The sequence below is a fragment of the Astatotilapia calliptera genome, chromosome 12 (genome assembly GCF_964374335.1).
Source record: "Astatotilapia calliptera chromosome 12, fAstCal68.1, whole genome shotgun sequence".
NCBI lineage: Eukaryota > Metazoa > Chordata > Actinopteri > Cichliformes > Cichlidae > Astatotilapia > Astatotilapia calliptera.
This window is the reverse complement of record NC_137433.1, coordinates 10,533,461-10,560,747: the sequence shown is the minus strand read 5'-3', so window position 1 is coordinate 10,560,747 and position 27,287 is coordinate 10,533,461. Positions and strand designations below refer to the sequence as shown.

General features: G+C 40.1%; 1 protein-coding gene and 1 non-coding gene across 11 annotated transcripts; one reads left to right on the top strand and one right to left on the bottom strand.

The window, feature by feature from the left end:
* Nucleotides 1–787: 787 nt before the first annotated feature.
* On the bottom strand, nt 788–2,746 carry LOC113034113 (uncharacterized). Its single transcript, XR_013912672.1, has 2 exons — nt 1,847–2,746; nt 788–1,388 (listed from the first exon to the last, which is right to left on the bottom strand). It is a non-coding gene; the product is annotated as an uncharacterized LOC113034113 (transcript).
* On the top strand, nt 2,253–26,445 carry pnpla7b (patatin-like phospholipase domain containing 7b). 10 transcript variants are annotated; one of them, XM_026188443.2, is made up of 35 exons: nt 2,295–2,348; nt 2,988–3,037; nt 6,095–6,163; nt 7,498–7,585; nt 8,162–8,241; nt 9,637–9,731; nt 9,821–9,961; nt 10,299–10,458; nt 10,881–10,961; nt 11,114–11,242; nt 11,428–11,508; nt 12,354–12,474; nt 12,570–12,650; nt 13,145–13,221; nt 13,397–13,546; nt 13,716–13,793; nt 14,296–14,501; nt 14,594–14,725; nt 15,157–15,280; nt 15,395–15,584; nt 16,074–16,223; nt 16,396–16,459; nt 16,570–16,738; nt 17,069–17,251; nt 17,338–17,456; nt 19,211–19,367; nt 19,547–19,663; nt 19,793–19,862; nt 20,079–20,195; nt 21,317–21,465; nt 21,577–21,729; nt 21,818–21,934; nt 22,901–22,985; nt 23,144–23,283; nt 23,399–26,445. In XM_026188443.2, exons 2-35 carry the CDS (start codon nt 2,990–2,992, stop codon nt 23,462–23,464), a joined length of 3,987 nt encoding a protein of 1,328 aa, XP_026044228.2. In that variant the 5' UTR covers nt 2,295–2,348; nt 2,988–2,989; the 3' UTR covers nt 23,465–26,445. The 10 variants fall into 10 exon arrangements, 8 of the variants coding, with proteins under 8 accessions (XP_080165366.1, XP_026044228.2, XP_080165364.1 ...); XM_026188445.2 differs by having other exon boundaries at nt 2,333–2,388; XM_080309240.1 differs by lacking the exon at nt 6,095–6,163 and having other exon boundaries at nt 2,253–2,348.
* Nucleotides 26,446–27,287: the final 842 nt, after the last annotated feature.

Genomic DNA, 27,287 nt, shown 5'->3' with positions numbered 1-27,287 from the left:
AAGCTGCATCCCTAAAGTTGAATCAAAAAACATAGCAGCTAATTGTTAATGTTAAGGAGCAGGACAAAATATCAGAAATGCACCCATAAAAATTATAACAGGCCATGTTGTTTGTCAGGTGACTCTCCCCTTGAAGGGAGAATTCTGTTTGTTAGCACTTAGCAGTGTAGCATCCAGTTTTCAAGATATTATTTTGGTGGTTTAAATCAAGTTGATTTAATTTTGGTGATATTCAGGTTAAGATCACACCACATGCGACAATCAGTAATAATTTTATATTAAGTGAGAACACAAATATAATACTGCACAAACCTGTTCAAGAGGTTCGGTTCAGTTTAGTGACTCCAGTTAGCACATGTGAGCCCTAACCCACTGCAATCGGCTACAGCTGCCTTCATCTGAACTAAAGCGGCCACCCTTAGAAGTTACTCGTCTCAATGTAGAGATATAATGAACCTACCTACAGAACAAAACTATTTGTACCAGACTATAATTATGCTTTTTAATGTTGTTTATTGTAATATGAGTCTGAGGATTGATTCACTTTTAGCCGGTCTCAAGTGGACATTAGAGTACAGGTAAGTGCAATTTTAGGTACTTAATGGCCTGAAAAATAAAGCAAACTATTATGTGGTAACTGAATAATTACCACTGTGTTTAACTTTGAAATATGTCACATGTAGCTAGTCTGCATATACCCTTGAACAAGATCACCAGTCCCTCAGTGAAGACTCATAACTTAAAAAAAACAGGAGCTCAAACCATTATAATGAATATCTGACAGTTGTGCAGTATTAATCATGCTTTTTGTTTTATTTTTCCAGGTCATCAAATAACAAAACCTGTAAGACAAGGCCTTTTTCCTGAACAGTTTATGTAGTAGTTGATTTTCTAGAAGGGGCCCTCATCAGTTGATCTGCAGCTTTCAGTCCCCAGTGAATCAGCGAGTCTTTGGAAATCCATCATTAACGTACATAATTCTTTGGATAGAGCTTGAAGAGCTTCCCCTCCTGTGTGGGCTCAAATCCATACTTCACTAGCTGGTCTTTGCTGAAAGTGCCTGCTTCCAAGTCCTGTTTGATCTGAGGAGCCACAACTTCATTGAACAGACTCTGTGCTGTGAGTGGAGGTTCTGTTCCTTTCGGGGCACGGTATGAGACATATGGTCTGAGTTTGAATCCCTCCAAAGGAGGCACCACAAACTCCGGAATCATGGCCCGAATGGCTAGAAACTTGGAGCTGGGGAGATTCCGTCCAGCGGGCCTGGCGCCCCTGCCTTTATTATGAGTCCTTGATCCACGCTTGCTCGTGAACTCAGACATCCTGTCAGCACCTCGCACCAGCCCCCTCATCAGCGTGGATAACACACCCATGCTGGCACAGCCTTCCTACAGGACAGAAGAGAGTAAAAACAAAAGCGTTGATTTTAATAAAGAGTGGGTATACACCACCTCATGAAATAGCCAAATACACTAGCAGGGAAGATGGACAAAATCCTGTTAGAATATTGACGATCAATACACAAAAATTACTTTCATTTTTCACTTGGTAGTCAGGTAACAATGATGCTTTACTGTTCAGACTGCACTCTGGGTTAGGATTAGGGTCAACATGCGTTACATTACAGTTTAGTAAGAAACCTTAAGTGCTGATTTCTGTAACTTGTTCACTGGTTAGCTTGCTAACTAGCAAACAACTTAAATGATAGCTAAATGTAATGCTGCTTTCGAGCTCATAATTAATTTCAGATAAAATTCTGGATATTATTTGAATTTTCGATGAACTGCAGATTCAGAAATTGTTACATTCATATTTATATATCTATAAAATATTCGACTTCACTCACCTTCACCACACCGTCAGCCCAACGCTATCGAGCTGCTTCACTATCTAACAAACTGTTTGGTGATTGGACGACATTAGGCACCATCTACCAATCAAAATACGAGATGCTTGTTTCGCTGCCAGTGATTGGAGGTACGTCATTTAAGACAACTACGCAGAGCCCATGAGTGGAGAAACAGCCCTTCAAAATAAAAGCTGTGTGCTCAAGGGCTGCATGCTTCGAAGGATGCAACCCACACAGCTAAATATTTCATAAACATGTTAGCATATAAAAAGATTTTAAAAAAATTGTCCGTGTTCAAATGAACTATGGGTATAATTTCTATTATAAAAGCTATTGTTTTTCATTCGACATCTTTAAAAAAAAATCGTATATTCTATTCGGTGTTGCTGTAGCCTTTTGTTAAGAGAGGTTTTATTTTGATAGGTATGACAGGACATTTAGATTGCTTTTTCCAAAGAACTGGAAAGCACGTAAACGTAAAAACTTTGGCATAAGAAAGGTACATGGCAACATTCTTTGCTTGACTTTAGTCTAAAAAGGTAAGCTAGAGATTGTATCTTGCGGTTTCTCACCGAGGGACTCTGTCACCGCAGACCTACTAGTTTAGTGTTTCTTTTCCACTCCATTGTCCTCTTGGGTAACGGAACAGAGCTACACACACATGCAAAAATGAGAATTACAACTTTACAGTTAAAGTTAAATGTGATATTAAAGGTAAGGTTGGAACTGTAGGTAGACGCTGTTTCCATATTACGTTGGAATCCCGTCAACCAGGATCAGCCTCGTTATGATCCGTGTTGTATTTGGATCTTTTATATGATGACAAGCAAATAAGCGAGAAGTAAGTTTAGTAAACAAAGTGAAAACGTTGTCTTTCCCCATGTCGAGCTTTGTACTAATTCAGATATAGATACGCATGCGGCAGGGTTGCAGTGTGTCAGCGCGGGAGGGAGTGTCTGGTTACCAACAGTCAGTGAGAGCTGGAGGTGATCTTTAACCCAGATTTCTGCTCTGTGACCTCGTTTCGATCAGCTGGAGAGAACAAAGATTTAATGAGTAAAGAGTCACATGAAAGGTTGGGCTTTGCAAAGTTTTCAAACATTGTTTTAGGGTGGCATTTTCTTTCTTTTGAAAATAGGCATGGAAGACAATGATGAAGAGGAGCTCTGCAATAAGTCCAGTAATCCAGTAAGTCATTTGTTAAACTTCAGTGTCTAAGTCTTATGTCCTTAAAGCTACGTAAAAAAAAAAATCCCTCTGCTAATTGAATGATCATTTACACTGCAGAGTTGCAGCACCTCATTACAGGGAGTGCAGAATTATTAGGCAAGTTGTATTTTTAAGGAATAATTTTATTATTGAACAACAACCATGTTCTCAATGAACCCAAATAACTCATTAATATGAAAGCTGAATGTTTTTGGAAGTAGTTTTTAGTTTGTTTTTAGTTTTAGCTATTTTAGGGGGATATCTGTGTGTGCAGGTGACTATTACTGTGCATAATTATTAGGCAACTTAACAAAAAACAAATATATACCCATTTCAATTATTTATTTTTACCAGTGAAACCAATATAACATCTCCACATTCACAAATATACATTTCTGACATTCAAAAACAAAACAAAAACAAATCAGCGACCAATATAGCCACCTTTCTTTGCAAGGACACTCAAAAGCCTGCCATCCATGGATTCTGTCAGTGTTTTGATCTGTTCACCATCAACATTGCGTGCAGCAGCAACCACAGCCTCCTAGACACTGTTCAGAGAGGTGTACTGTTTTCCTTCCTTGTAAATCTCACAGTTGATGATGGACCACAGGTTCTCAATGGGGTTCAGATCAGGTGAACAAGGTGGCCATGTCATTAGTTTTTCTTCTTTTATACCCTTTCTTGCCAGCCACGCTGTGGAGTACTTGGACGCGTGTGATGGAGCATTGTCCTGCATGAAAATCATATTTTTCTTGAAGGATGCAGACTTCTTCCTGTACCACTGCTTGAAGAAGGTGTCTTCCAGAAACTGGCAGTAGGACTGGGAGTTGAGCTTGACTCCATCCTCAACCCGAAAAGGCCCCACAAGCTCATCTTTGTCGGACTGGAGCTCTCTGCCCTTTACCAATCCAGCCACGGGCCCATCCATCTGGCCCATCAAGACTCACTTTCATTTCATCAGTCCATAAAACCTTAGAAAAATCAGTCTTGAGATATTTCTTGGCCCAGTCTTGACGTTTCAGCTTGTGTGTCTTGTTCAGTGGTGGTCGTCTTTCAGCCTTTCTTACCTTGGCTATGTCTCTGCGTATTGCACACCTTGTGCTTTTGGGCACTCCAGTGATGTTGCAGCTCTGAAATATGGCCAAACTGGTGGCAAGTGGCATTTTGGCAGCTGCACGCTTGACTTTTCTCAGTTCATGGGCAGTTATTTTGCGCCTTGGTTTTTCCACACGCTTCTTGCGACCCTGTTGACTATTTTGAATGAAATGTTTGATTGTTCGATGATCACGCTTCAGAAGCTTTGCAATTTTGAGACTGCTGCATCCCTCTGCAAGATATCTCACTATTTTTGACTTTTCTGAGCCCGTCAAGTCCTTCTTTTGACCCATTTTGCCAAAGGAAAGGGCGTTGCCTAATAATTATGCACACCTGATATAGGGTGTTGATGTCATTAGACCACACCCCTTCTCATTACAGAGATGCACATCACCTAATATGCTTAATTGGTAGTAGGCTTTCGAGCCTATACAGCTTGGAGTAAGACAACATGCATGAAGAGGATGATGTGGACAAAATACTCATTTGCCTAATAATTCTGCACTCCCTGTATAAAGACTTAGTGTAGCTGTTCACCTCAGTCAGATCAGAATATTTTATTAACCCCAGGAGAAAATAGTTTTGTTGTAGATGCTCAATTAAAATACAAGTATGAAAGATGGAGCATGTAAATCTTCTATATAAATAATAAGGCCCTCAAAGAGTAATGTTGAATAAAATATTACAAAGTAAGTGATGCATGTACAAGAAAGAAGTAAACAAGATATTGTAAACAAGATATTACAAGTGAATATAATCCCGGAGGAGTTGTAAAGATTAAACCCACAGATAGACCCATAAAGAGTTTAATTTCCACAGGTAGGAATGATTTGGCATTCTGTGGTGCATCGTGTTCAAATGGCTTACTTGAGTCAGAAGATAAAAAGAACTAAGGGGCATAAGATAAGAGAAAATATTAGATGTACCATAAGGTGAGGATGATTTTGAGCCGTGATTCATGCAAACATGCTCTAGTAGTAGAACATGTAATCAGTAAAAGAAACCATTTATGTCTTTCCCCCCATAAAGACAACATTAATGACAGAGTTTTGACACCTCAGTATATATAAATAAAGTTCTGGTTTGATGACTACCAGTATGTTAGTTTATGAGTTTTTCCAAGGGCAACTACATAGTCAAAGATCACCCTCACTAACATCTGATGCACACCAAGTCATTTTGTTCTATAAGAAGGCCTGAAATATGACAGAAAAGAGCTTCAAGGCTTACTCCTAGTCTGCTTTCATTGAGTAAGAAGAAGTTAAGGGGTTGTTACATGGAAACAAGAAAGCAAATAAAAAAATAATTTCAGTCTGAAGAAAGTTAATGGGGGATGACTTAAAACAATTTGTTTTAGAGGTTGAACTGTAGGGCTGTACAAAGGATCAGCATAGAGTAATTAAGAATTCAAATCAATATTTATTTATATAGCACATATTAAAACAACAGTGTTGACCATAGTGCTTCACAGTCAGTAAAAACATGAGACAATTAAAACAAACAATAAAACAGGACGACAAACAATAGGTAACAACACAATAAGCTAGAACAGCCAACTAGTTAGAATCAAAGGCCAAAGTAAAAAGATAAGTTTTAAGACGTGATTTAAAAGACTGAATAGACTCGGCAGTACGAATATGAACAGGGAGGTAATTATAACTTTGAGCACATAAAATAAGTCTAATAGACCCCAGGAATAAAAACACGGAGCTGGAAATTAACAGATATTTTCCACTGTGGCTCTCAATTACAACTAATATATTATAGAATATTGTGCAATGCTTTATCAGACTGTTAGATCTTTTGTGTGAAAACAGACTGTATTTTAATCTTGTCTTGACTGTTCCCAAACCTGATTCTTTTCTGAATGCACAGCCTGGCTCACCTTCAGCTGTGAGTCATTTCATTTCCTTTGTGTTGTCTCTGATGTTTCATAAGCTGGTTCCGCTGGATAGGCTTAAGGCCACGATGGAACTTTTTGTGGAGGAACGGACAGAAGCCAATATGGTAAACAGTGGAAGTTGGCTTGTGTGCCTTTATATACTAAACGATATATAACAAAAAACTGAAAGGAAACAAAAGAAAGAATTAAGTAAATTCATGCAAATAGTGACTAAGTGTGAATGCTTTCTGTTATTACTGTATGTTTAAATATTATTTATATTCCTTTAAAGGTACTCATTGTATTCAGAATAAGTTAAATTTAGAAGAATTTCCACCAGTGGTCTTTCTGGTAAAAGACCACTCCTGCTAGTGGAAATTGTCCACCCATGTAATAAGAAAAGGCAGTATTTAGCCTGACACATATTCTGTTTAACAGACAAAAGCTACAACCTATTGATCCTTCAATACATAGATATATACATCTGTAGATTGATGTAGTGATCTGTTGATAGAGAGATCTATAACTATCAGGTGATAAGAAGCCAGCTGAATGGTAGAAAAAGATCCAAGCCAATGCATTCACCCTGTCGGTCATTAGAGATACCCAGCTGGAATAATAAGCTGGTCACAGGAGGAGATAGATGCCACCGAGGTCTTCACATGTATTCTAGCACCCTAAGGCTCTATGAGCAACAGAAAGAGGGAGGGTGAGGGTTAAGGAGTGTCAGAGCCACAATCCAAGATGAAACACGGAGCATCTGCGAATACATCCCTCTGAATGGGATGTTCCATTGACAGAGAGAGGAAGTGGCAGACATCAAGAAATCCTACCAGTGGCCAGAAATGGGCGGACTAAAGAAAAGGATAGAGGTTTTTTATCATGGCAGCACAAGAACAGGCACTAAGCATCAGATCAATAGAGGCAGGACTCTATTACAGCTGACAGGTTCTAGACTGCAAAGGTGCCATGGAACTGATCAACACAGAGCAGCAGGATGCAAGGTGCAAGTTGAGACCGCAAACACCAAGGCACAACCAGTTGGCTAGAATCTGGAACATCTGTACCACATATGGACAAGAAGTCCCCAAGTCCAGATGGGAGACACCACTAAAGGTGGTTGAGAACCGTGGAGCTAAGGTCCTGTGGGACTTCCAGTTCAGGACAGACTAGCAGGCGCTGGCACAGTGGGGTTTGACAAGGAGCAGCACCATCTTGTGGTATAAGTTGGTCTTGCATGAAAGTATGGTTTGGTCCTATTTTAACTTAAGCTGTTTATTTTCTCATTACAACACAGGCAAGCTTTTTAAATACTCTGTTGACAGCCTTAGTTGAAGGTTTGAATATACAAGGAGTACTTTTAAAATGTGTTTTAGCTTTTACTTTTTTAGGTACACAAATGTGCAAGTGAAAGTGTTTTGATGTTGGGTATGCTGTTTTTTTTTTTTATTTCTTCCAGTGGACAGCTGTACTGATCGGAGCAGTGATGGTGATGTCTGTCGTTGGAGTTGTTGTGTTCCTCCTTTACAGACGATACAAACTATCAAGTCAGTTCTCTGCAGGCTGCACACCCCAAACCCATGCTGTTTCAGTGTATCTAAAAATATTCAGTGATGAACAAGTTGCAGAGCTCAGAGTCATAAACCTTATAGTTTAAGTATAAGAGTTTTCTAGTCTACCATTGATATGACTGTTTTAGCTGATGTTTGTTGTTAAAGTATTACTGCAGGGTGAGGTTTAAATGCAAAAATAGCTTATAAAACGTTTTGAATGTAAACTATTAGATACTAAATACTATTTGTACTACTATTTCTGTCTTGGTTAGTTACATTAAACAGGTGCAACTGAAACAAAGAGGTGGACAAACTGTCCATAAGTTAATGTAATTCAAGTCAATGATGGTATGTCTTCAGCCCTGATTTAAAATACATAAATAACTTAATTAAACAGAGTTGCAGTAAAAATGTGACAGTAAGGTGACCTTTAGCAGATAGCCTGAGACTATTGGACAGTGCTTATTGAAGGAGCAGTGTTTTATAAATCAACAGTTACATTGCAGAGTTAGATTTCCTGCTCTGTGCTGAGCACAGACAGATCTTACAGAGGTTTTGTGGTTCTTTTAGAGGAGGAGGCTGGGGTCCCCCACTACCGTTTTAGGAAGCGAGACAAAGTGATGTTCTACGGCCGAAAGATCATGAGAAAGGTAAGTTATTTCTTGATGCACACTTTGAAGGCACCATCACCCCCAGCAGGCGCCCTTCTGTTGTGTGTGTTTTATAAACCATGTGTCCACAGTCTTTGTTGTCTGTTATCATATTTTGTTTTTCTTTTATTAATCAAGCTAAAGATGATGGCAAGAAACAAACTTATTCAGGAATCTTGATGACTCATTTGAATGCTATTTTTGTATACTTCACTGCATGATCACTAATAGTTTGCAGAAGTCTTTACTGAGTGACAAATGTTAGCTGAGGTTGCACTGACCATTTTTTGAGTAATTGATGATACTTAAAAAAACTGAAAATTTTACAGAGAAAAACAAAACCTCAATGCAGGTCTGCAACGTCATGTATATGCTGTACAAGTTACAGAGAACCTCAATCTCTTATAAGCAATCATTTAGTGAAACAGAAGAGACCTTGGGCAAAACCATACACTGTATATAAAAGATGGACATAGCCACCATTATGTTACTTACCCAATTCAGGACTCTGCATTTCAAGGCCTCACCATTAGTGTTTTGGCCACCATAGTGTGAGGCTTTTCAGAGCTAAAAGTGACTGTAATTGTACAAGAGTGTGGAGCACTAACTTATCAGCTAACATGTGTATTCCAAAAATACCCGAAGTTCACCCACTAAAACTGAAGCACAAACTTGCTGAGTCGTCTGTAGGCACCAACAGGACAAACAGAGTCAAGATGTTCAGTTTAGTGACTCAGGCTCTGCTAGTTACTAAAGCATTTTAACACAAGGGTTTATGGGGAATAGTCATAGACAGGAGAACAGACAGTATAGTCAACCAGTCATCCATTGGTTTGTCATATTCAGTTTTGAATCCTGGGAGTAAGAGTTTTTGCTGTCACCATCTTGCTGTCTTGAAATTTAACCCTTTAAAACCGGTCAGAGCGTGTCCGCATCGTTTTGCGTAACTATTTTTAAATCCACATAGAACCGGAACCACGTAAGTTAGCACAATGATTTTTTTTTGGCATATGAAACTGTAGTAGTTGTACTTACATCTTATGCCATCAGCTTGCCCTAGGTCACGGTTTCCTTCCACATATAGCTTTTGTAAAATATACTTTACAGTATATAAAAATTGGTGTATCTCAAAAATAGAACTATGAAGACACTCAAACTAAATTTCCTGTGATGGGAAACTATTTTGTGTAACTTTTTTGACAAGCAATAATGGCTTATAAATGCTGAAAAAATTAGTGTGCTGGAATTTAGCTGGTGCTAACAGCCTTGTCATTAGGCATGGCTGCTAGAGAGAATCATATACCTTACAGTATCTATATCTATCTATACTGGCACGTGTATTATCATCAGAATGCCTTCTGTGTAGCATCATGTTTCTCTTTCTTGCTGTTGCAGGTTCAGACACTTTCCTCGGTGCCTGCTTCCAACTCAAACTCAGCCGTGCGGCAGCGAGTGAGGAAGAGGACTAAAGTTCTTTCTATAGCTCGCAAGTGAGCCCCTGTATAAACAGAAGAAGAAACATAGTGTAAAAAAAAAAAAGCAAAACAGCAACAAAGTGTGATAAGTGTGTCTGTTTTAGGATCCTGCGCATTCGTAGGGAGCCCCCGACCCTGCAGCCCAAGGAGCCTCCTCCCTGCCTGCTGGAGGCTGACCTCACTGAGTTTGACGTGCAGAACTCCCATTTACCCTCTGAAGTGCTGTACATGCTGAAAAATGTCAGGTCAGTACTCTTGATACATAATGGGCCTCATTCAGCACCAAACTCAGAAAGTAAAGTGATTCACAGAGTGCTAATGAGTGTTAATGTCAAATTAATAATTTGAATAATTCACTCAATTTTTATATTTATATTTCAATGAGTGAGCCTGGTGTCCATGCAATTCCGTCTTGGGGGCCTTCAAATGCAACTTAGTGTTATCTGTAAACCAGAAAAGAATGACTAGGTCATTGTAAGGATTCATCTGTGGTTTCGCAATCAGTATTAGGCATATTCATTCTTTGATATGTAGCATGATTATTCCAGCTAGCAGTAACAGAACTATGCCATGCGCACACAGGGTGCTCGGGCACTTCGAGAAACCTCTGTTTTTGGAGCTGTGTCGTCACATGGTGCTGATCCAGCTGCACCAAGGAGAGGGACTCTTCCGACCCGGTGACACTGATGACAGCATTTACGTGGTTCAAGATGGCCGCCTGGAGCTGTGCGTCCACGAGAATGTAAGCACCCGTGCAGCTTCATACAGTTAAATGAGCTGAATATAAAGGGCTAGTATTGATTCGGGGGGCACATTCTTTTTGATTATTAACACTCCAGATGAGTACCAGTGCTTCTTTCTGTTAGGTCAAAATGATTGATCACGCCAGCTTGAAAAAAAGGAATTCAATTGAATGGAATATTTTCTTTCTCTCTTTGTAAAGCCTAGAGATGGTTGTGCTGGAAACTACCAGTAGATCAGCAGTTTCTGAAATCGTCAGACCAGCCCATCTATCACCAACAACCATGCCATGTTCAAAGTTATTTAAATCACCTTCCCTCCCCATTCTGTTGCTCAGCTTCACCAGGATGTCTTGACTGGCTCGGTTCTTGTGTGCTGTTTTTCTGTTCTGATGTTCTGTTCTCACTGTGTTTATTACTGCAGGATGGCACCGATGCCGTAGTGAAGGAGGTGTTACCTGGAGACAGTGTTCACAGTTTGCTCAGCATCCTGGACATCATCACTGTATGTGTGCGGTCCCTCTCTCTCTTCATATATCTCTCACTGCACTGCTAACTGAGGAATTCTTTTTGCATTTTCTGTATTAGCGATTTCTTGGTTTCATAAAGCATTTTACTGCGAAACATCTCCTCTGATCTGCATCATTTAATTTTCAGGGTTACCCAGCACCTTATAAAACAGTATCTGCGAGAGCTGCAGTTCCCTCAGCTGTCCTGCGTCTTCCAGCTGCAGCTTTTCAGTCAGTGTTTGAGAAGTATCCAGAAACTCTGGTTCGTGTCATCCAGGTAAAGTGTCCACAGAAAAAAATGAATCATATTATTTATTAGCTGGGCTGCAAATACTGTATGTATGCTCTCCACGAGTAAATAGCATTCAGCAAAGCACAGGGCGATGATTAAACTGAATCCACCCTGTACAGCTAAAAAAAACAAACACATTTTCTCTGTCACCTTTCCTTCTTGTCCTGTAGATCATAATGGTGCGGCTTCAGAGAGTGACATTTCTTGCCTTACACAACTACCTTGGCCTTACCACTGAGCTCTTCAACCCGGTAGTGCTCTTTCATTTACCTGTGACATGAATAGTGCAAAACTGTTTTTGATTGGATAATTTCTCCTCGCACTCTTGTGTTGTTGCCTTCTTTTATTAACTCATCATTTTTTCCAGTTATGAAACACTGTCTCAAAACAGAGAGTAGTGCTTACATATAAAGACACTGAGTAAATTCTGTCTGGTGATCCGCAAACAGGTCGTTTGGTAGGACTGGTACTGTACAGTACTACCATTGGTAAAGACAAAAGTCCACAGGACACATTTAACCAAGTAATCTTGCTAACAGAAGTACTTTGTGCTTTCTGCTCTTGTCATGTGAGCCTTATCTTTGTTTCTGCCATTCTTTTCTGTTGCAAAAGCTTTTTATGTTTGTTTTTTCAAAGTGTTTTCTTCAGAGCACATATTTAGTTGTCCTGCAAGGTGTGAGTTATCATTGATAGTGATAAGTACCCTAATGATATCAGCATATAACAATTGTTCTCCATAATCTCAAGAGACCCCTGATTTTTCTTCGAGGCTGCTAAGTTACCGACCTAGAGTTTAGATTTTGGGAATACTATCAGAATATCTGAATTTTGACTTTTTTTAAAAAAAATTTTTTTACCCAAGACCTATGTCTTCATCCAAAACATAGGGGTGGTTTTAAGGTTGGTTGGTCAGCTGCAGACTCCTAGAGGTAGCCTAATCTGTAGTATTAGAAACATGGTTTTGGGCTTTTGAAAAGTTTTTTCTCAAAGTCAGAGTTTAAGTTTGATTCTTACTAATATTGATTTAAGATTTCAGATCATTTAAGAAAATTCTTGCATTAAAAGGTGACTTTTTTGATTAACTTGTGTTTATCAGGAGAGCCAAGCGATCTCCTTGGTGTCTGTGGCAAACGTTCTGTGTGAGACTCATCCACACAAAGGTTTCCGCAGGCAGCAGTCTCACTCTGATGATCTGGGCTCTGAAAAAGCTGACACGGGTCAGAAATAACAGCATTTTCTCAATATGTTCACTATGAGACGTAAGCGATGTGCATCAAGTAAAACTGCTCATGTTATCTGTTTTTTGATGTAGCAGAAAAGTCCAGCCTCTCTTCCATGTCCACATCAAAAACCAAGAGATCCCGCTCCCTCTCCAACCCGATTACTGTTACAGGTATACATACATGCAGTGTCACTGTACACACACATATATGTATACTTCTAAAAAAGTTAGGGAATTGTTGGCTTTTTTGACAGTGCCATGATAAGCGTTTATTGTTTTGCATATTTGTCAAATTTAAACATTTCAGGTCATCAAACAAATGTTAATATTAGACATATCTATCGATTGATCGATAGATAGATAATACAAATACAGGTAAATACAAAATGATGATATACTGTATACAGTGCTGCTGACTTTAACTGAGGATACAGTCAGGAGAATACTTTAAGGCTCTCCTTAATTTGGGTTTCGGTCAGTTTGGGTTTAAACCAGTCTCTGTTCAAACTTGTGGCTTAACCTCGTAGGACCTTCACATATGTGGACATCACATTTTGGGTTATTTAGACTAAAATACTCTTGCTCTACAAGGGCCTGATATCCACTTACGAAGACATTATACTGCTACTGTTCTATCGAAATTTTAAACAATTTGTGTTTTGCAGGGGAAATGTCACCTGACTTCAACAGTACATACGTTCCAGGTGCCAAAGAGGAGACGGTGCCTCATAGTCCTGTCAAGGTCTCTGCATAGAAACTATCTTTGTTACACTTTCAGGGAATTGCTGGTTTATGTTGAACATTGGGCATACAGGGCATCTAACTGTGCACCCATCACACCATATATGCACATACACAGTTACTAGAATGAGTGTGGATCTCACACACATTGTGTTTTTTTGTCTTTACCTCCTCAGTCTATTCTAAAGAAGAGTGTGACAGTGCAGCAAACTCCATCTGCTGTGTACCATTACAGTGATGCAGGAGGAGGAAGTGTCTACCATAATAAAGTCAATGCCATTTTCCAAGCTGCTAAAAAGGATTTGCTGCAGGTCATCCAATTACAGGTAGCTTACAATGAAAAACCAAAGGTCAACTGAAAACAAATGAGGAGATCGTGTTTTTAGCAACAGTAAAATTCAAAAATATAAACTTTATTAATCCCACAGTGGTTGTATATTTGAGTCCTGGCTACTTCTGAGACTGTCCTCTGTGTGGTTTTTTTGCACATGTCAGGATCCCAGTCTGCTGGATGGGAGGGTGAATCTTCGCCAGGTCAAAGCTGGATCTGTTGTAGGCCACCAGGGAGACCAGGTCAGTTTAATGACAACGGACAAGAATCCTCATCCTCCTCTTGCTCCTCCTTGTGCTTCTTCTCCTTCGTCTCCTTCGGTTTCTTCTTCTTCTGCTTGCTTTGGATTACCAATGATTATTGTAATTGGAGCAAAGTAATATTCTTACATTTAACTGGCTATTAGTCTCAGTAGCTCAGTTTAATAAAACAAATGCAGGTCTTAAAGGTTCTCTGTCACATCTGTTTTCTTTCTTTTCTTGACGTTTACTGTTCCTCGTTTAATCAGGGTACTTGTGGATATTAAAAACTGGGCTGATCAAACACATCAGCTGATACTGATATAAGAATGTGTTGCTCAGTTTTAAAGAGGATATGTTTTAAACCATGGGAGAGTCAGCAGAAACAAATGAGCATCAGGCTGCTGAAACTGCAGGAAAATCCAGCACTATCACCTTTTTGGTTTCATGCCACTGACTGGTGAAAAGTCACAAGACCTCATTTTCTTCTCTACATGTTTTTCAGGACGTGAGTGTGGCCTTTGTCATCTCAGGGCTGCTCCATGTCTATCAGCGTATGATAGACCGCGAAGAGGAGACCCTGCTTTTTGTTACTCACCCCGGGGAGTTGGTGGGTCACCTGGCTGTCCTCACAGGGGAACCCCTCATCTTCACAGTGCGAGCGCACCGAGACTGCACCTACCTCTCCATTTCCAAGGCCCATTTCTATGAGTATGGCCGAGCACATGCACAAGCAGTCAGCTGTTTGCTTGCCTCAGTGTCACAGCCAGGCTTCAAATACATCTTAATTTTAAACTTTGCAGGATTATGCGCGAGGAGCCCAGGGTGGTGCTGAATGTGGCTCACACTGTGGTGAAGAGGATGTCGCCATTTGTTAGACAGATCGACTTTGCCCTGGACTGGATGGCTGTGGAGGCTGGACGTGCCGTCTACAGGTACTTTTACTAAAACTGTTAATGTGCAGGCAACATAAACTGCAATTACTTTCGATTCAAAAAACTTCCTTAATCTATGGAAACACTTTTAAGTTTAATTATTAATTGTGATGGAGTCAAAACACCTAAAAATTTGCCTTCACATTCCCATTCAGTCCACTTGCACTTGTCCATCTGCAGTGTGCGCTAAATGTCATCCAGTGTAAACAAAGCAGCCAATGAAGTTGAATTTCATTTTGAGAAATAGAGCATGAATTTCCATGATGTTCTCACATGCAAGGTGTCATAACAGCTCCGAAAATAGCAGCAGAACTAAAAGCAGATGACTATGAAGTGGGAACTTTAAGTGGGAACTTTATGATCACAGCTTATAAATGTGTGATTTAAATTGATGGACTTTTTTTCTTACATGATTGCCTGTTTGCTTTTAGACAGGGAGACAAGTCAGACAGCACCTTCATCGTCCTCAGTGGCCGACTGCGCTCTGTCATTGCAAAGGATGATGGGAAAAAAGAGCTTGCCGGGGAGTATGGCCGCGGAGATCTAATTGGTGTGGTGAGTTGTTAGAATTGTGACCTCCTGTTTAAGTTTGAGAGAAAGTTTTAGAAAAAACGAAAGACGTGGAAAAACAATATTTTGTACCATAACATCTCTTTCATGATTGAACAGGTTGAGGCCCTGACCCACATGAACCGAGCCACCACAGTCCATGCTGTTAGGGACTCAGAGCTGGCCAAGCTCCCTGAAGGAGCTCTGAACTCGATCAAGAGGAGATATCCCCAGGTTGTCACTAGGCTGATTCATCTGCTGGGGCAGAAGATTCTGGGCAACATGCAACAGGTCACTGGACCCCTGGCTGGTAATCTTTTACTGTTTTTACTTTGTGTGTTTTGTGGTTTAGGTCCACTTAGACAAGGTTCACTGTAAAACAGTACAAAGTTGTCCTGACTGATCCCTTTATTCTACAGAGGTGAAACAGTAGAGTTACAAAGGAATCAGTGCTGAGGTGAACTGATCGATCTTTTTACTGTTTCTGTAGTTTCTCCTCTTTGACTTTCAACTATCAAACATCAGAAATTTGTGGTGTAGGTGGTCGTGGGTGGAGTTTTAAGTCTTGATTATAAATTTTTAGATAAATTTTTGGAGAATATTGGCTTTGACCATTAAATTTCTTTGCTGTGGCATCAGTTTGCATAGTGTGTGAGTGTGTCTGAGAATTGTGCTAGCCTGTGTCACATGCTAGAAGCATGAGCGTTTGAAACCCTGGAATTCATATTGGAAACACTATGAACAATGTACAGAAGATTATATTGCATATGTGAAATATCTAATGGCAGAAACTCTTCAGCTCGTAGTTTAGGTCTCCACACGCCTACCAGCAAGTGGGATGCTGGCAACCCAGTCTCCAACCTGTCCACTGTGGCCATCCTGCCTGTGTCCGAGGAGGTTCCACTCACTGCATTCACTCTGGAGCTACAGCATGCGCTCTGTGGCATTGGTACACACACACACACACACACACACACACACACACACACACCATTAAAACAGATGAAGGGAGTAATACTGATTATTCCAATATTACTGATATGGGATACTATTAGCTATTAGCTATTAAAAAGGGGGGCATACTGTTAAGTTTAAACAACTTAATGCAAGTCTTTCTACAGGTCCCACTTTACTCCTGACCAGTGACAACATAAAACAGCGCCTGGGTTCTGCTGCTCTGGACAGGTAGATCACGGAAATAAATACAGCTGTAGTTGAAATTGACTTCTGCAGTTTTTCATAGGTTGATCTAACTCTAATGCAGTGACATGCTTCTACCTCATCTCTACCTCAAGTGTCCACGAGTACCGCCTGTCCAGTTGGCTTGGCCAGCAGGAAGACATCCATCGCATCGTCCTCTACCAGTCTGATCCCAGCCTCACACCATGGACCCAGCGCTGCATCCGCCAGGCTGACTGCATCATCATTGTGGGACTGGGTGAGCAGGAGCCCACAGTGGGCGAGGTCAGTGTAAATATTACCTTATTTTGTAGAGTTTGAGAAGAATGTGAGTTAAAGCTGCAGGAGATGTTACTATTCCACAGCCAGCCAATTACAACAGCTTTTCATTCGCTTTTCTTTCCAAGCTCCTTAGATAATGCTTGTGTTGAATTTCAAGAGAAATCAGAGGGAAATTCTTTATTTGGGAAACATCTCCTGGGTACATAGATACCATATAGAAGTTGTAGAAACCACATCTGTTTGTAACACTTAAATACAAGTCTGCGTTAAAGGTGTTTATTGCATTCATAACGACCTGAGTGAAAGCTCTCTGCTCATGTTCTGCATGTGTAGTTGGAGCGAATGTTGGAGAGTAGTGCAGTCCGAGCCCAGAAGCAACTCGTGCTGCTTCACAGAGAGGACGGCCCACCGCCCAGAGGGACGGCAGAGTGGCTCAACATGCGAAGCTGGATCTCCAGACACCATCATCTGTGTTGCCCCCGCAGGGTGTTCTCCAGGAGGAGTCTACCCAAGCTGGTACAGACTACAGAGTCTTCACTAACCACTGACCTGGTTAGCAAATGCCTACATCTCTTTTCTGTGTCTGTGACTGCTTTTTTCAGAGGGAGTTATACCAGCGTGTGTTTGAAAAATGTCCAGATCGTCATTCTGACTTCTCCCGCCTGGCCAGGATCTTGACCGGAAACAGTATCGCCCTGGTGCTAGGTGGAGGGGGCGCAAGGTAGTTCTGCTGCTTGGGAACATATTTATTGATTAACCACTTAAAAAGGCTTTGTTCAGCTAACTGAAGTTTTGCACTTTTGCGCTTAGATCCGTGAAAATATAAATGTCTAAATTAGTGCCAGCCGCTGGTCTCAACCTCTTGCTTACAACCCCTACCCACTCTCCTTACTTCAACAAGAAAACCCCACTCACTCACAAATTCACCTGCTACATGGAAGGACACATGGCGTATGTCCACACTGCCAAAATGTTTGTTTGATGTAGAGGCGAATACAGAAAGATAGTGAGGAAAAAAAATCACAGTATACCGAACGTGTGGATTTATTTATTTAGTTTGCTCAGTTTTTCTTTCTTAGTTTGATTGTTTTTGCCCTAACTCATCTGATAAGTAAATGAAAATATAGACATTTGGTTAGCAAGGTGCTGATACGTTTTTACAGGTGGACATAAGACCATATTGATATTTTGTTGATTACCATATGAGCCTTCCTCAGGTTGGGAATATCTGCGCCAGAGTTTTGGGTACACCTTACTGTTACTGCTACATTAGGATTTGAATACATCTGACGCCTGAGTTATTCTTACTGAAATATTAGATCAGCAGAACAGTTCTTTTTTTGTGTGTTTTTCTTGTTGTGTAATGACTGTTTCTTTTTTCACCGCTCTGGCTTATCCTGGAGCTCTGGCAAGGTAGGGACCTAAGACACCCGATGATCACATGACTACAGCAGTAATGGTTTTACTTGTGACCTATTATTGAATCTGTAGATTCAGTCTTAGCCATAGGTATTTGCTGTGTGTCATCTATGTAAGCACTTGTGGTTACATTTAGTACTTTTACTGCATCAGTACTGGCAACTGAACCCTGGGAACTATTTTTTCTTCCGAAATGATTTGCAAATTCTTGCACCGGTGTATTGCTAACACCCTGACAAATATGTTGTATATTGAAATTAATTCAACATAAGCATAGCAGTTGTTGTGAGAACAGCATTTGTAGGACACAACCAACAAGCATTTGTGATATATAATCACACGGTCTTGATGCTGATGCGAGATGAAAGTAAAAGGCATGAAAGTAACCCATTTGCTTACTTAAAAATGAGCTATCCAAGTTGCTTCCTGCCAAAACTGATGAGCACTGCTATCTTTCTGGCTCTATTTAAAATCATCTGAAATATTTTTATATCAGCACTTAAACATGCCCAGTAAATTGCCAGCTGTGTCCTATTTTGGTAGCTTCACCAACATGAATAGGCAGTTTCTGCTTTATTAGCTAAAACTCGATATTTTGTTAGTGTAAATATTTTTATATAAAGTCTAAATATGAAACTAAATAAAATATCTATTTGAGCAAGATATTATGAATATTTATGGTACATTTTATTAGTAGATTGTGTTTCCTAGCACTTTCTTTATTCTAGCTTTAGCCAAGAAGAAGCTAACAATTAATGTTTCATTAATATTTTTTATAATAAAGCTGTATTTGCAGATACATTTAAACCAGTAAGTAAAAAAACATCCACATGATAATGTAATTGTGCAGTGACACATAATACATCCTGCCTCAAGTCTCCCATCATCACCAATTAAATATAAATTTTATTAAATGCAACGTGATTGTTTAAGGCTGCACTGTCTCCTTGGACTTTACATTCAGTCACTGCGTGCAGGACTTGGGTAGAACTCCTTGTGCACATATTGGTATATGTCTGAAAAGGAAAAGAAATCGTCTAAATGAATGTGTTTCAGAGGCTGCTCTCAGGTGGGCATCCTGCGGGCACTCAACGAGGCGGGGATCCCTGTGGACATGGTGGGTGGCACCTCCATTGGCTCGTTCATGGGAGCACTGTATGCTGAGGAGAAGAGCATCAGTCGAATGAGGGTCCGGGCACACGAGTGGGCCATGGTGTGTGCATGACACACTCTGCTGACACCTGCACTGATATTTTTAAAGAGTTTCACCTCCCTGAAGTTTCACTAGTTTCACTTCCAGATTTCTTTAGACCCAAGTGAAAAGCTGAATTGTTCTTTATCAACCATGGTGTGTTTTTCTTCACTTCCCTTTTTTAAAACTTTCTTCTTCAGGGTATGACTTCATACTTTAAGAAGATCTTGGATCTGACATACCCAGTTACCTCCATGTTTTCTGGAGCCTCCTTCAACTCCAGCATTAGCTCAGTCTTCAAGAACAAACAGATAGAGGTAAGGAGAGTAGCGTTTCAAACACCAGCAGCTTGCATCATGTGCATGTAACACATTTCTTGCAAAGTCACAGCTCACGTGCCTTTCTGTGTTATGTTTTTTTTCTGTTTCCAACCTCTCCACTGCCAGGACCTGTGGTTACCGTATTTCAACATTACAACAGATATCACAGCTTCCGCTATGAGAGTTCATACTGACGGTGTGGGAAACCTCGTTTTTCCTCTAGTACTAGAAGCACTCTGACCATTTAAGGAGCTCCACTCTTTCCTCAGCTCTTTAAGAAGGAGCTGAGGAAAAAGAAGGGAAAATATTAATTTAATTGTGAGATGTTTTGTATTTAACCTAATCATTAATTTGTGGACAGTGTTTTCACACACTTCATACTTGTGACTGTACGATTGTCCTACATGATTAGGTTCGTTGTGGCGTTATGTCCGGGCCAGCATGTCTCTGTCAGGTTACCTGCCACCGCTTTGTGATCCCAAAGATGGACATCTGCTCATGGATGGAGGTTACATCAACAACCTACCTGGTGAGAAACACTGAGAGGGTAGTAAGCTTTTCTACTCGCGCTGTGTACGAGTTGAAGTAAACTGAGGTGATCGCTGTTTGACTCACAAGAATAGTTATGTCAAGGTCCTCTGTATTTGTAAGGTAAAGGATCCACACTAATAATAACAGAGAAAACCCTTAAAGTCAGACAGTCTCTATGAGCAAGCACTTGGTGACAGTGGGAAGGAAAAACTCCCTTTTTAACAGGAAGAAACCTCACATCAGAACATTAGGCTCAAGGAGGGGCGGGCATCAGTCAGACCAGTTGGGGGTGAGAGGAGGGAGACAGGACAAAAGACACTCTGTGGGGGAGAGCCAGAGATTATTAATAACTAACAATTAAATGAAAAGTGGTGTGTAAACACATAGTGAGGGGAAAAACAGTGAGAGAAGAAGAAGCCCTCTGTGCATCATGGGAAGCCCCTAGCAGCCTAAACCTGTTGCAGCATAACCTTGAATCCATAAGGAAGGATTAAAGGTCACCTGATCTACCCTTAACTATGAGCTTTATCAAACCCCCCTCCCCAAAAAACAACATCTTGAATGACTTAATTTACATTCATAGTAAACATGACCAAACTTTCTAATAATGAGATCCGCATATGATTTCTGTAAACATGTTTATCATATAGTTAGCTCTGTATGATGCCTCTGAGCACAGACAGCCTTAACATCTGAAACACACAGCCCTGTTTGTGAGCACAGAAGCCCCTCCCACTTGATGTTTCTGTCTTCCTTTTATGAACAACAGCTGATTGGAAGAAAGCTGACTTCGAGAGAGAAGAGCCAAAAGTGCTTATTTCATAGTGAGGATGGTCATTCAGAATATATAAGCAGTCATTCAAATATGGCTATGATGCAAGCAGATGCAGGCCACCGTTTAACAACAGATATTAAGAAGACGAAAGTGGGGTGTCGTGAGACAGCATGCTTATCTGCAAACTGCAGAGATGTGCAAGGCCAAAGAAAGTAATATTAGCTTATCAGTGGGCGTATATGATTGGCAGATACACAAAGAAGAATAGAAACAAACATTTTTGACTATATTTATTAGCTGAAAGAGGAAACTGGTTATCAGAATGTGTCTCTCATGATATCTAGCTGACGTGGCTCGCTCCATGGGTGCCAAGGTTGTGATCGCAATCGATGTTGGAAGTCGAGATGAGACCAATCTGACCAACTACGGTGATTATCTGAATGGCTGGTGGTTGCTGTGGAAGCGGTTCAATCCACTGGCTGAGAAAGTCAAGGTGCTTTGATTTTACCACAGCCTGACATCAACTGTGGGCAGAATGACGGCCACTAAACACTCTTTGTTCTGCCATCATAGCCCTGTCAGACTGAACAAACTTTCCCTCCAGGTCCTGAACATGGCAGAGATCCAAACACGGCTTGCTTACGTCTGCTGCGTGCGGCAGCTGGAGCTGGTCAAAGACAGCGACTACTGCGAGTACATCCGACCGCCTATCGACCGCTACGGCACACTGGAGTTTGGCAAGTTCGATGAGATTGCTGTGAGCTTCTCCTCTCTTCCTCCATGTTTTATTTAATTCTATTTAATCTGCTGGCCCACAAACTCACTGAGAGGTTCACTATCTGCAGGAGGTGGGGTACCAGCATGGGAAGACACTGTTTGATGTGTGGCAGCGCAGCAGTGTGGTGGACAGTATGCTTAAGGACCGACATCAGGAGGAGTTTCATAAGACCAAAACTGGTCACGTGAGTGTAAATAACAATACAAATAGATTGTTCAGCTGCGATCAAGTTCGACTCTTGTTCTTACTCTTGTTATATAAGTTTGTGTCAGATACACAGGTAACCTAACCAGGGCCCTCTACTATAAAACAGCAGCTCGCCACATTTATGACTGTAACGTTTAATAGTCCATCATAACTAACTGCAAACAGATTTACAGACGTTAAATGTTTTCTCCTGTAAAGCAATTTTAATAGTATGTTTTCAGACACGGTTAAACCCTACCTATGATATCAGAGGTTTAATGGTGATCCGTTTCCCTTCATCCATCCATTTTTTTTAACTCTTTATCTAATTCATAGTCACGAGTGGGGCTGGAGCCTGTCACAGCTGTCACAGGGTAAAAAGCCTGCGTTGGACTAACAGGTCAATAGTCCATCGTTGGAGAGAGGCAACCATTCATGTTGACATTCAAACCTTCAGTCACTCAAGCTACTTGTTAATCACCAACTCATGCGGCTAAAGTAAAACAGTTTCTCTCTTTCAGAAACTTTTAGAAACTCAGTTTGAGCACTTTTTGAAGCACTTTGTTGTTTGGCTCCAGCAGAGGGACAAAATAAAAAAACTTTAAAGGTCTTTAATCCTTTAAGCCCTGAGCTGCGTGTCATCATTAAAACTCTGGATCTGAGTTGTTATATTGTTCTACTGCATTATTTTATTCACTGTTCATAGCTCATTAATTATGTAGTGTTTTATTCAGCATTATTATTTAATTTTCTATTTGTGAATATTTATTTACATGTGCATTTATTTTTAAATTGCTCATAATTACATTTTAGTGTATCTATAGACTAAAGTGAATGTTTATTTGCTTATATTATTTGTTTTGGTGTTTGGCTGTCGAGTACTACAGTCTTCAGTCACAGACAGTATGAATCCAGTGAAGGTGGTCTTAAAGTCTTCGCTGGAATGATGAGCTCTGTCTTTCAGGTGGTCACATGTCCAAATGCCTCCTTCACTGACCTGGCAGAGATTGTGTCGAGAATTGAACCCGTCAAGAATGCTTTAATCGAGGGTTAGTAAAATCTAAACTAGAAATCTGATTTCTTACATGAACAACGCATATTACAATCCATACTATAATTTATTATTTTAGCTTCTTTTTATCTGCTCTTCATTTAAAAGCCTGATCAATGAAAGGTTCTCCTGCCGTCTCTGATTTTGTCCGCCTAGAGGAACTCTCCGATGAGTACCAGACAGACTACGATGAAGAGGCGGTGGAAAGTGCACTGTCTGACTATGAGGCGTTCACCCCCGGTAGTGAGCACACAGAGGAGGAGGAGGAGGAAGAGACGGCAGATACTGCTGAAACTGTGTGTATTAAATCAAGCTTTACATGAACTTTGTCAATATTTGGCTTGTTTGGACCTCCAAAACACTCAAAAATTAGAAAAATAAAAAGTTACATGTAAAAAAATCTTTTAACAGGATGAAGACGTTCCAGTCAGAGTTCGGCGCCGATTGAAGAACCCCCTGCAAAGTGCTCCTCTGTGATTTCTTGTCAGGTGTGCTATGACTGGAGCACAGTGCTCACTCTCCAGTGCAGTGTTGGCTGTGGTCCAGTGAGCAGCGACATAACACGCTTACTGAACACTTCAGTAAGGTACAGTCGATGCTGCCTTCAGACAGTCACAAGTTGCTGTCGTGGTCTCCTTCGGGCTGATGCGATGCTCTCCTACTGTCGGAGCACCTGTAAAGTTAGGCAGTTTGGCAGAATAGAAGTTTTAATAATGAAATGAATACATCTTAAAAAAACAAGAAACAGTGTGTTTTGTTTTAGCTTGTTTTATCGTCACAGCCTCTGACAGTGTAATTGCACCACCAGTCTTCAAAACCTAATACTTGATAAACACCGAGCCCTTTCTGGGACAGTTTTCTTTCGCCTTGCTGCTTCCGGCCGTGATGTTCTGATCCATACAGTCCTATACAGTATTCTGTTTTATACACATTCAAGTTAAAAACTGTTATGTCGTTACAGAACACTTCAAGTACAGTGTTACCCTCGTTTCCATCCAATAATAAAGGGATTTCTCCTCTTTAAGAACAGTCCGCACACACACACATGTGCCAAATGCACTCTTAACAGTGGCTGTAATAAGCTCTTTCAGACAGTGTGTGCATCATTCACATGTTGAATGTATGTTTTTTTTACATGAAGGATTACAAACGTGTATGTCTCCTTTCAGCTTGTGTTCCAGTTTCTGTCTAACTTGAATGCATAATTCAAAGTAGCTGATGATTGAATATATCATTAATGTAGCTATAGATGGTTCTGATCAACAATATCCTCACATGTCATGGCATTAAAGTTGGAAGTATTAGTGATGACTGTATTCTACTTAAGGGAGGTGCTTTCACAGATTCACTGTCACAGGAATCCCCTGGTTGGTGCTAGGTGGGATAAGGCTGTGGGCTGCTCTGCTCTGCCATCACTGATAAAGTACGTTGTTGATTACATTTACACTACACACGTGTCGCCCATAGACATGCCCAAGGACTGATAGACAAATGTACTTGTGTCACGCTCCATGCGAGTTAACATGGAGGGCACAAATTGGAGGAGTGGCTGTCTTGAGAAAGCCCTGGTGTGACACGGGTGTACGACAGATTACAAAGTAACACTGTCACTGCTTGTAAAATCCTATTGAGAAAAATCCTCACATCACAACTTCCCACTGTATATGCACATGGAATTTTTTTATACTCTCTCTCACATAGTGTGTCTCTCATCAAGTTTATTATCAGTTCCAGTTTTCAAAAAGAACCCCCTTAGTGTGCCAACCAAACGTGTTTGACTATTCCAGTTTTTTTTAAAGCCATCCCACCACATTTCAGAGAAACACTGCACTTTTTAATTACTTAAAAAAACTTTTTTGTAACAAAACTATATTTTTGATATTTATCTGACAGCATAAGGTCATTACTTTCATTCTTTCTTATTTTTATAAAAACTGTTGCAGTTTTGAAAGCTTTCGGGTATCTGTTAGAAAAAGCAAATATATTGAGGGTGGTGACTGTGAGCTCTGAGACTATATTCAGAGTTTTATTAATCCATCTCTTTTTTAATGGGCACAGACACTGAGATTTGTTTGTTCAATCAGTGCTGTGAAAGCACTGGTTCTGTGAAACAACTTGGTTTACTTCCTCCTGCTTTTAGGCACCTTTCTTCTGATTGGCTGCCCCTCTCGCTTGCATTTGGAGCAGTCTGAATCCTGAGCTTTTGGCTTAGGAATTACTTGTACATACAGTAAACCATTTGAACTTTGGACATGCCTAATATGAACATCAGCCATTTTGACAGTATGAAACTCACCCACGTTTATGTTGGGTAATTATGGTGCAACATTTGTAACTCTGCAGAGTGTCATCAGTTCCTGAATCACAGCAGAAGAGAACATGCCCATGGCTGATCCAGTCTAGCACCAACCACGCCTAATGGATCATTATTATTCCTCCTGTGCTTTCCATTTCAGAATGGTGTCTTAAAGAAGCACTATGTCTCATATTCTGTTAGTACAATTCATTGGAGAACATTTTATTATGCGTGCTGATACATACTGTGTTTTTATTTGCATAGTGTGTGATTTTTTTTTCTTTTTTTTTAAGAATTAACATTGTCTCAAATTGAAAGTAGCACATTGTGCACCTATCAGAAATGACCATTTCAGCTTGACCATCACTGACAAGCTAACTGCTGCATGCTTCATAATACATAAATATTACTAAAATACTAATGGTAAAATGATCTAAATTTTAAAAACAAGAATCTAATTTTTCTAACCAAGTATACAGCACACCATTTACCTTGTTGTGGCAGAGAAAACACAGATGTAGCTAATATCACTAACAGTGGCCATGAGACAGCCGAGTTAAATGGGATGAAGAGAACATTGATGCTATTCAGAACAGGTGTTCTTCAGTATGACTGTGCAGGTCAATGCAACTGTGCCATTAAAGGGCCTTACCTTTTTTATGCCTCCTGTCTTTACACTAACCAAACTTCAATTTTAAGGTCTGGAGTAAATGAGTTTTACTATGTAATTTGTCATGCAGTTGCAAGCAGCACTACCTGCCCTGTCTGGGAAATGAGTACCTAACATTAGCTCTGCACTATAATGGATCATTATGCAGTTTAAAGCCAAGTTTTTTAATCACTGTGGTTTATTATGTGGTGTATTAATATTTCATATCAACTGACTGTCCAAGTTTTACAAGAAAACAAAAGTTAAAGTTCCATAGAGGGAATAGTTACCATGACATTGCATGTGAATAACTGAAATCTTTGTTTTCCATTTGTTGTGATGTTTCATCCTTAAACAGAATTATGGAGAGTGATTTTGAATGTTAAATCATCAATACACTGTGTGTGTTTATTTCTTTAATCCGTGGCCTGTCTGAACGCCAAAATGATGCGATGCTGCATAAGTCTGCAGATAAAATGTTGTTACTATCTCCAAAATAAAACTGGAAATATATGCTTTTTTCAGATGGTTATTGGTTCACACGACAAACTTATAAACTATAGAATTGTGTAGGCCTTCAACTTGCAGAGTTTCATCATATCAGAGAGCTGAAAATTTTGTTTCAACTCAGTTCAGTTTTTTATTTATCTCAGATATTGTATAGGATATGATGGGGCCTGATTATTCAAAACCTTTTTTGTGAGGAACAGGCTTTTAAAAGCATTTCTGGATTCAACAGGGAACCTATGAAGAGAAGCCAATATGAGAGAGACATTTTTATCTCTAGTCTCTGTTGCTATTCTCACAGTGGCGTTTTGGATTAGAGTAAGTATCCTGTTACACGCCAATTTAATTAGACTTTTTGGGCCAACTACAAAAACTCAGTTTAGCCCAAATTTAGCCATTGAAGAAGAAGAAAAAGATCATCCACCTATATCCTAAAGTCATCATATAGCTTAATAGATGAATGTAAGTGGATATTATCATGTAAAGTCACAAACTCTTCAAACTTTGTAGTAGGCATTGAGCACACTTTATGCACCAAACTGAGGATCTAACTAATGTCTGCAGATAAGGGGAAGCTATAAATAGATGCCAAAGTTTCCATGCCTGGGGAGTGTGACTGAGAAATGGGAGTTGCAACAAGATTGGCAAGAGCAAGAAAAGATTCTCATCTATAAATCTGCTGACGGGGGCATATAGAAATCCTAAAGTTACCATGTGATTATTCAGCTTTAGAGGGGAAGGGAAGTGGGAGTGTGAATGATTTGCATCTTCAGCAGAAGATGCCTCACCAACAGCTCTAAACTTGTTTGTAGATGTGACAAAGTGGCTCACTTCCTGGTGCTTGCACT

Bases quoted from the DNA above. Each gene is read 5' to 3' on its own strand.
- pnpla7b (XM_026188443.2), top strand. From the start codon at position 2,990: ATGGAAGACAATGATGAAGAGGAGCTCTGCAATAAGTCCAGTAATCCA. The intron at 7,586-8,161 runs GTCAGTTCTCTG...TGGTTCTTTTAG, and splicing joins CAGACGATACAAACTATCAA to AGGAGGAGGCTGGGGTCCCC. The intron at 11,243-11,427 runs GTAAAGTGTCCA...CTTGTCCTGTAG, and splicing joins CTCTGGTTCGTGTCATCCAG to ATCATAATGGTGCGGCTTCA.